Source organism: Oncorhynchus mykiss, chromosome 7 (genome assembly GCF_013265735.2).
Source record: "Oncorhynchus mykiss isolate Arlee chromosome 7, USDA_OmykA_1.1, whole genome shotgun sequence".
In the NCBI taxonomy this organism is placed as follows: domain Eukaryota; kingdom Metazoa; phylum Chordata; class Actinopteri; order Salmoniformes; family Salmonidae; genus Oncorhynchus; species Oncorhynchus mykiss.
This window is the reverse complement of record NC_048571.1, coordinates 9,613,649-9,623,648: the sequence shown is the minus strand read 5'-3', so window position 1 is coordinate 9,623,648 and position 10,000 is coordinate 9,613,649. Positions and strand designations below refer to the sequence as shown.

Genomic DNA, 10,000 nt, shown 5'->3' with positions numbered 1-10,000 from the left:
GGCTGTCTGTAAAGCCCGTCATTATGTCTGCTAAGGGCAAGCATCTCAGTCCTCCCCCGGCTCTAAGTGATCCACTGTTATCATCTCATCATCATTCTCTAGTGGGAAGAGAGGAAGAGGTTTGACTCCAGTATTTAGTATTCAGTAGTACTCAGAAATAATACTATCACAGGTCTCTTCTACACTACAGGGAAACACTCCAACAGTTTGTTCAACTCAACAACATGAAGCCCCACCATTCCCACCACATCCAGGGAAACACTCCAACAGTTTGTTCAACTCAACAACATGAGCCCCACCATTCCCACCACATCCAGGGAAACACTCCAACAGTTTGTTCAACTCAACAACATGAAGCCCCACCATTCCCACCACATCCAGGGAAACACTCCAACAGTTTGTTCAACTCAACAACATGAGCCCCACCATTCCCACCACATCCAGGAAAACATAATCACGTGTTAATGAAGCCCTAACGACCCCCGAGGCTCTTCTGGTGCCGTCGACAAAATCTGAAACCTCAGCGTCCTGAATTTCCTATATTTCCCATAGCTTTACATTCATCTTCATGCACACATACACCTGCACTCGAGCTGGTATATTCTCTTGAAATGGACTTTGGAGAAGAGGTGACCGATTCAATCCCACCTCTGAATCCTTGGCTGTGCCAGTGGAAATCCCTGCCTCACGCATCCATTAGGCCGGTTGATCCTACAGTATAATTAGACAGATCCTGGGCTTATCAATGTACCCCATCCCCTCTCTGAGATGAAGAGTTGCTCTATCATTCTGTGGTGTCAGCAGACACACACACATCCCTGGGTATCACACACACCCCTGGGTATCACACACACCCACCCCTGAGTATCACACACAAAGCCTGAGTATCACACACACAGCCTGAGTATCACACACTCACAGCCTGAGTATCACACAAACACATCCCTGGGTATCACACAAACACATCCCTGGGTATCACACACACACACAGCCCCGGGTATCACACACACACACACAGCCCCGGGTATCACACACACACGAGGATGGAACACATTCATGAAGGGGGATTTTCTGTACTGTTAGCTGTACAGCCACCAAGCATAGCAGGGAATGTTGTTTGGTTACTGCATTATCTGTAATTTAATTCCCCCATAAGGTTCCTGGTGAGATTCAGAGTTGATCATCTGCTTTGGAACAACAGCAGCTGGTTGCTTCAGTTTACTGGGTTTGGACTGGGGGGGGGAGAGGGCTCTTCAGAGGCTAGGGCCATGTGTTGTCTTGTTTGTGTACGGTTGCACTTGATTTAGCTCACCAAGCACATGGGATAGGCAGGGTTTGCACCCTATAGGACCATTGGTGTAGTTCTGAAAGGGACCACTCTGCCTATTCAGCACGGTGGGCAAGCTCAATCAAGTGCACCTATTCAAATTCACATAATATGTCAAGTAACGTTTTGGTGATACGTGGTTTGTCACGTTTTGACCTTAGTTCCTTTGTTTTGTCTTTGTTTATATGGTCAGGGCGTGAGTTGGGGTGGGCAGTCTAGGTTTGTTTTTCTATGTTTATATGGTCAGGGCGTGAGTTGGGGTGGGCAGTCTAGGTTTGTTTTTCTATGTTTGTATGGTCAGGGCGTGAGTTGGGGTGGGCAGTCTAGGTTTGTTTTTCTATGTTTATATGGTCAGGGCGTGAGTTGGGGTGGGCAGTCTAGGTTTGTTTTTCTATGTTTGTATGGTCAGGGCGTGAGTTGGGGTGGGCAGTCTAGGTTTGTTTTTCTATGTTTATATGGTCAGGGAGTGAGTTGGGGTGGGCAGTATAGGTTTATTTTTCTATGTTTGGTTTCTGTGTTCGGCCTAGTATGGTTCTCAATCAGAGGCAGGTGTCGTTAGTTGTATCTGATTGAGAATCATACTTAGGTAGCCTGGGTTTCACTTTTGGTTTGTGGGTGTTTGTTTCCATGTGAGTGTTTGGGCCACACGGTACTGTTTCAGTTTTGGTAATTCACGTCATCGTTTATTGTTTTGATTCAGTGTTCAGTGCTTTCTTTAATTAAAATCATCATGAACCCTTGATGCTATATACAGTTATAGTGGTTAAGAGAGAGATGGAAAGAGAGATCGAGAGAGAGAGGTAAAGAGAGAGAGAGAGTGAGGAAAAGAGAGAGGGCGAGAGAGGGAAAGAGAGAGAGGGGGTAAAGAGAGAGAGAGAGAGAGAGAGAGAGAGAGAGAATGCAAAATTGCATATCCCAACTTAGCAACCCAAGGTGGCCACAGCTGGATGACTGGGTGGGTGGCTGGGTGTATTTATGTGTGTGGATATTAATGTGCGTGTGTGTATGTGTACTCATTTGGATTCAAGGACTGTGCGGGAGATAGAGATCAGATGAAGAATGAGGGTTAGAGAAGAAGCGAGGGAGCAACAGAGGGAGAGATGGAGAGCAGGATGGAGGGATGGGTGGAGGAGAGGAAGGACTTAAGGCAGTGCTAATGAGGCCGAAGGAGATGTGTTTGCTCAGCAGAGAGAGAGAGAGAAGAGAGAGAGAAGGTGGAGAATGACACCGAGGGGCCTGTAAACCCAAGCAGATTGGATATCCACCACTGAGTTAGTGAGGAGCCAACCCTCTGAGGGGCCAACAGCACTATGCAAATCCTCCACACACACACACACACGCACACACACACACACACACACACACACACACACACACACACACACACACACACACACACACACCCTCCACAAACGAATCAGAGATCACTGGCAAAAAGTCAGGAGCACATACAGTACTTTACTTTGACTGACTAATCAAAGAAGAGGAGGAGAGAGGAGGTGGAGGGAGGAGGTGGAGGGAGGAGAGAGGAGGGGAGGAGGGAGGAGGGAGGGGGAGAGAGGAGGGAGGAGGGAGGAGGTGGAGGGAAGAGGAGAGAGGAGGGGGAGAGAGGGAGGAGGTGGAGGGAAGAGGAGAGAGGAGGGGGAGGGAGGAGGGAGGAGGAGGGAGGAGGGAGGAGGGGAGGAGGTGGAGGGAGGAGGGAGGAGGGGAGGGGGAGAGAGGAGGTAGAGGGAGGAGGGAGGAGGGGAGGGGGAGAGAGGAGGTGGAGGGAAGAGGGAGGAGGGGAGGGGGAGAGAGGAGGGGGAGGGAGGAGGGAGGAGGGAAGAGGGAAGAGGGAAGAGGGAGGAGGGGAGGGGGAGGGAGGAGGGAGGAGGGAGGAGGTGGAGGGAAGAGGAGAGAGGAGGGGGAGAGAGGGAGGAGGAGAGAGGAGGGAGGAGGGAAGAGGGAGGAGGAGGAGGGAGGAGGGAAGAGGGAGGAGGGGAGGGGGAGAGAGGAGGTGGAGGGAGGAGAGAGGAGGTGGAGGGAGGAGGGAGGAGGGGGGAGGGAGGAGGGAGGAGGGGAGGGGGAGAGAGGAGGTAGAGGGAGGAGGTGGAGGGAAGAGGGAGGAGGGGAGGGGGAGAGAGGAGGGGGAGGGAGGAGGGAGGAGGAGGGAGGAGGGAGGAGGGAGGAGGGAGGAGGTGGAGGGAAGAGGAGAGAGGAGGGGGAGAGAGGGAGGAGGTGGGAGGAGAGAGGAGGGAGGAGGGAAGAGGGAGGAGGAGGAGGGAGGAGGGAGGAGGGAAGAGGGAGGAGGGGAGGGGGAGAGAGGAGGTGGAGGGAGGAGAGAGGAGGTGGAGGGAGGAGGGAGGAGGGGGGAGGGAGGAGGGAGGAGGGGAGGGGGAGAGAGGAGGTGGAGGGGGGGGTGGTGGGAGGAGAGAGGAGAGAGGAGGTGGAGGGAGAGGAAGGGGAGATGAGGAAGGAGGGAGGAGGTGGAGGGAGAAGAGATGAGGAATTAGGGAGGAGGTGGAGGGAGAAGAGATGAGGAAGGAGGGAGGAGGTGGCAGGAGGAGGTGGAGGGAAGAGGGAGGAGGGGAGGGGGAGAGAGGAGGTAGAGGGAGGAGGGAGGAGGAGGAGGTGGATGGAGGAGGGAGGAGGGGGAGGGAAGAGGGAGGAGGGGAGGGGGAGAGAGGAGGTAGAGGGAGGAGGGAGGAGGAGGAGGTGGATGGAGGAGGGAGGAGGGGGAGAGAGGGAGGAGGTGGATGGAGGAGGGAGGAGGTAGAGGGAGGAGGGAGGAGGTGGAGGGAGGAGGTGGAGGGAGGAGGGGGGGAGGTGGTGGGATGAGAGAGGAGGGAGGAGGTGGAGGGGGTGGGTGGGTGGAGGAAGGGGAGATGAGGAAGGAGGGAGGAGGTGGAGGGAGAAGAGATGAGGAAGGAGGGAGGAGGTGGAGGGAGAAGAGATGAGGAAGGAGGGAGGAGGTGGCAGGAGGAGTGATGAGGAAGGAGGGAGGAAGAGAAGGAGGGAGGTGGAGGGAGGAGTGATGAGGAAGGAGGGAGGAAGAGGAGGGAGGGAGGTGGAGGGAGGAGTGATGAGGAAGGAGGGAGGAGGTGGAGGGAGGTTTATGGAGGAGGTGGAGGGAAGAGAGAGGAGGGAGGAAGTGGAGGGAGGAGGGAGGAGGAAGGAAGTGGAGGAAGGAGGGAGTAGGTGGAGGGAGGAGTGATGAGGAAGGAGGGAGCGAGGAGGTAGAGGGAGGAGGGAGGAGATAGAGGGAGGTTGGAGGAGGGAGGAGGGAGGAGGGAGCAGGTGGCGGGAGGAGAGATGAGGACGGCGGGAGGAGGGAGGGGGAGGGGCTGGAGGGAGGAGAGATGAGGAAGGAGGTGGCGGGAGGAGAGATAAGGAAGGAGGGAGGAGGTGGAGGGAGGAGAGATGAGGAAGGAAGGAAGAGGTGGAGGGAGGAGGTGGATGGAGGAGGGAGGATGTGCATGTGCTGATAATGAAAGTAAATCAAGTGGTGGACAGGAGATGCAGCAGATGGAAGCTATGCCGCTACACTAACTAGAGGAAGTTAACATGGAGGATATGCTACTATGCTAACTAGAGGAAGTTAGCATGGAGGATATGCTACTATGCTAACTAGAGGAAGTTAACATGGAGGATATGCTACTATGCTAACTAGAGGAAGTTAGCATGGAGGATATGCTACTATGCTAACTAGAGGAAGTTAACATGGAGGATATGCTACTATGCTAACTAGAGGAAGTTAGCATGGAGGATATGCTACTATGCTAACTAAATGAAGTTAGCATGGACGTTATGCTGCTATTCTATTTAGAGGAGGTTAGCATGGAGGCTATGCTGCTACACTAACTGGCAGAATGGTTTGGAAAACGTGTGTGCAGAGATTATTAGAGAAGACTGATGGACAGCGAGTTTGAGACCTAGTTGTGGAAGCTGAAATGTCTGTGGATGGTGCTGTCAGACTGAGACGATTTAGGTGTTTTCCTGGATAAGGTGCAAGTAAGTCTGTATGCTTCACAGTATTTCTGATTTCCCTGGTTTTGTTTCAAAGCCCCAGATCCAGTCCTAGCCTTCGCTCCAGCCCTTCCCTGTTTATCTGTGGGACAGAGAGATGGAGTCCATTCCATCAGCACTGTGCCCATGCAGCATGGAAGAGAGGGAGCCAAGTCACACCACCATCTCCACCCCCATGTTTAAATCAATGATTGACTTCCTCATTACAATACACCCAAACCTAACCATCACATGAATATTATTCCACTCTGGAATGGGAAAGGCTGACTGGAGCGAGAGGGAGACCCGTCACCCGTTGCCTCGTTTCACAAATGCCTAGTTGATCCAGTCTACTTTATGCATTGGAAACTTCCCTGTGCTGGAGGTTTAATGTCTTCTCAGCTAATCTAATCTCAAACACGTTTTTATCTCTCTCTTTTTAAACTCTATTTTTAGCTCTCAGTTTGTAGTCGGGTAGCATCGCTGGGCCTCATGGGGACAGACTACAGCAGTCTTTAACGAGAGAAATAGAGCGGTCTTTGACCTTTTAGCCACCAGGGTTGAGAGGGATGGAGAGCTGGAGGGAGGGAGGGAGGGAGAGATGGAGGGAGGGAGGGATGGAGAGATGGAGGGAGGGAGGGAGGGAGGGAGGGAGGGAGGGAAGGAAGAGAGGGTGAGAGGGAAAGGGCTAGAGGTTGGGAGGGAGGGAGAGAGGGAGGGAGGTGAGGGTGAGAGGGAAAGGGCTAGAGGTTGGGAGGCAGGAATGGAGGGAGAGAGTGAGAGAGTTGGAGGGAGGTGGGCAGTGAGGCATGGAAATTTCACCTGTTCTGGGAACGTTTATTTTTAGGTTGCAGTGGTTCTGAGAATGTTCTACTCTGGTTCCTTGAAAGTTTTCCTGGGAGGTTTTATTAACCCTCTGAGAACAGAAATTATAGGCTATTTGGATGTTTTGAATAACTTCCTTATAACTTTCACTGAATGTTTCAGGAATAGGTTTTTGAACTCACAGCACAGATAGGACAAATGGGAATACATCTCCTGAGGCATTAATCATGTGAACACATGTATTTTTATTGTGACACTCCATCAGTGAGATTCAAACCAATGATCTTCTCTGTCCATGTAATTGTTCCACTGTGCCACCAGGAGGCCTATGTGTGTGTGTGTGGGCGTGCATGCGTATGTCCATGTGTGTGTATATCCATGTGTGTGTATGTTCATATGTGTGTATGTTCATGTGAATGCATGTTCATGTGTGTGTGATTGGGTTGTCTGAGGAGAGAAACAGTTGGCCAATGAGATGGATCCAGAAGGTACTTGAGGTCAAGAGGAGGTGGCCAATGAGATTTCTAATCTCTTCAGGTTGACCTTGAGGAACAACTCTGGAATAATGTATGGCAAGCCAGAGGAGGGTGGGAGGATCATCTAACATTTCTTCCACAACATGTGGGGGTAAATGACTGGGTAAACAACGCATTGTGTTACACATTTCTTCATTGATTTATTGGCTGATATAAAACAGTCTATCAGAGAATCAGTGACTACAGCCGTCTACCTTCACATCATTACATTACCATTTTACAAAGAAGGATTATCAAAAACCATCCAACGCTTCCCTGCAGAACAGCCTTTAGCCTGATACAACACGCTTCACCATTCCTTCCTCATCCCTACTTCTATGGGGAGTGGCTGAGTGGTGAATGGTACGTACATCATCCATATTAGGACATCCTCTATCCTCATCCTAATACGGATGCCGTACTCCCTATTCAGCTGAATGCCATAATGGTAAGGGTCATCTCCTCCCTGTCGACCCTACAACCCCCATATCCCTCTCCCTCTGCCACACTTTCCCCCAGCTCTCCAGCCGCTCTCCCCACCACAAGTTAAATCAAATCCAATTACTTCGATAAGTACCTGCTTAAGTACTCTGTTCCTCAAGCTCATTTAAATCATCCATCCCAGGGAGTGGAGGGAATGGGAGCTAGCCGGCGATAGCAGCACGTTAGCCTGCAGGCCTCTTATCACTGACAGCCTGCGGAGAGCTGGTGAAAGACTGTCTAATGCTGCTCTAATAGGGGAACTCAAACCATACCTGATACAGTGTCAGAGAGGGAGAGAGAGACAGGGAGTGAGAGAGAGACAGAGAGACAGGGAGTGAGAGAGAGACAGAGAGACAGAGAGAGAGAGAGAGAGACAGAGAGAGAGAGAGAGACAGGGACAGGGACAGAGAGAGACAGGGAGAGAGAGAGACAGAGACAGAGAGACGGAGAGAGAGACAGAGACAGAGAGAGAGGGAGACAGAGAGACAGAGAGAGAGGGAGATGGAGAAAGAGGGAGAGAGAGAGAGAGACAGAGAGAGATAGAGAGAGAGACAGGGACAGAGAGAGAGACAGAGACAGAGAGACGGAGAGAGAGACAGAGACAGAGAGAGAGGGAGACAGAGAGAGGGAGATGGAGAAAGAGGGAGAGAGAGAGAGAGACAGAGAGAGATAGAGAGAGAGACAGGGACAGAGAGAGACGGAGACGGAGAAAGAGGGAGAGAGAGTGAGAGAGAGCTAGAGGCAGAGACAGAGAGAGAGAGAGAGAGCTAGAGACAGAGACAGAGACAGAGAGAGAGAGCTAGAGACAGAGGCAGAGACAGAGAGAGAGAGAGAGCGACAGAGAGAGAGAGAGAGAGAGCGACAGAGAGAGATAGAGAGAGAGAGAGAGAGACAGGGACAGAGACAGAGACAGAGAGACAGAGAGAGAGAGCTAGAGACAGAGAGAGAGAGAGAGAGAGACAGGGAGATAGAGAGAGACAGACAGAGAGACGGAGAGAGAGACAGAGACAGAGAGAGAGGGAGACGGAGAGAGAGAGAGAGGGAGACGGAGAAAGAGGGAGAGAGAGAGAGAGAGAGCTAGAGACAGAGACAGAGAGAGAGAGCTAGAGACAGAGACAGAGACAGAGACAGAGAGAGAGAGAGAGAGAGAGAGAGACAGAGAGAAAGAGATAGAGAGAGAGAGAGAGCGACAGAGAGCGATAGAGCGAGAGACAGAGAGAGAGAGAGAGAGCGACAGAGAGAGAGAGAGAGAGAGGGAGAGGGAGAGATTGGGGTTCTGGATTCTGTCACTTATTGGTAAAGAGGTGGTGATATTGATATTGTTGGGTAATGGTTGATTGTGGGAGAGTGATAGCATTCCTCAGGTATAACCATGGTGTTCTATGGTTCTATGGATTTAAGATCATTCAGCTCAAGTGTAAAACGCCTATCAAAGTCCAAAATGTGTAGGTGTACACAGCTGTGTTCTAGTATATTGGACCGTTGGCTTTCATACATTTTGAATTCTCAGTTTCGGCTCAAGCTATTTTTCCAGCTGTTACACATTGAAATGAATAGAGGACTTGTAGGTGGAGTCGCGATGGTTGTGAATTTTGGGGAGGTGCGCGGTCGGCTGTGCCTCCCCGTGGATGGTGGTAGAGCCACGTAGCTATGTCACAATGGGACGATGGACTGTCACATCTCTGCGTCTGTGGACTCTGAATTGCGCTGAACACTGACCGAACACGCAAACACACACACAAACACACACCCTCCCTCATGACAGCCCCAGTGTCATCCTACCTTGGCGATCTGGACACACCAGTTGAGCAGCAGTTGAGAGCCGATGTTGTCCTTGTGTTCGTGGACGTAGTCGAGGAGGCAGCCGTGGGGCATGAGCTGGGTGACCAGCTGTGTGGTGGGGCTCAGGCAGACCCCCAGGAGACGGACCAGGTGGGGGTGCTCCATGCTGGCCATAATCAGAGCCTCCTGGTGGGGATAGATAGGGACTCAGGCCTGGGGAATCTGACAGAACACTGTGGATGGAGGAGTATACAGAGCAAACAGCCAAGTGCACACAGGTGGAAGGGGAAATACAAGTGTTATAGTGTAGTGCAGTGTAGTGTAGTGTAGTGTAGTGCAGTGTAGTGTAGTAAATGACAGTGTAGTGTAGTTTAATGCAGTGTAGTGTAGTGTAGTGTAGTGTAGTGTAGTGCAGTGTAGTAAATGACAGTGTAGTGTAGTTTAATGCAGTGTAGTGTAGTGCAGTGTAGTGTAGTGAATGGCAGGGTGTGTGTGTAGGTGTCACAGACACCTTTGACCGACACCCATTCACCATTATTTCACCCTCTATCTTCTCTCTAGCTACACACAGCCTCCCTCTATCTTCTCTCTAGCTACACACAGCCTCCCTCTATCTTCTACTCTAGTTACACACAGCCTCCCTCTATCTTCTCTCTAGTTACACACAGCCTCCCTCTATCTTCTCTCTAGCTACACACAGCCTCCCTCTATCTTCTCTCTAGCTACACACAGCCTCCCTCTATCTTCTCTCTAGCTACACACAGCCTCCCTCTATCTTCTCTCTAGTTACACACAGCCTCCCTCTATCTTCTCTCTAGCTACACACAGCCTCCCTCTATCTTCTCTCTAGTTACACACAGCCTCCCTCTATCTTCTCTCTAGCTACACACAGCCTCCCTCTATCTTCTCTCTAGTTACACACAGCCTCCCTCTATCTTCTCTCTAGCTACACACAGCCTCCCTCTATCTTCTACTTTAGTTACACACAGCCTGGCTGACTTCTACTCTAGTTACACACAGCCTGGCTGACTTCTACTCTAGTTACACACAGCCTGGCTGACTTCTACTCTAGTTACACACAGCC

General features: G+C 51.2%; 1 protein-coding gene across 2 annotated transcripts in view; it reads right to left on the bottom strand.

Annotated features, from left to right (window-relative positions):
• Positions 1 to 10,000, bottom strand: part of LOC110515808 (receptor tyrosine-protein kinase erbB-4) — a 479,351-nt gene that overhangs the window by 40,977 nt on the left and 428,374 nt on the right. The window contains exon 20 of one of the 2 annotated variants that reach the window (XM_036982454.1): positions 8,917 to 9,102. In XM_036982454.1, coding sequence (XP_036838349.1) covers positions 8,917 to 9,102 — 186 coding nt within the window. The remainder of the gene's footprint in view (positions 1 to 8,916; positions 9,103 to 10,000) is intronic. The other variant, XM_036982455.1, reaches the window with a different exon arrangement.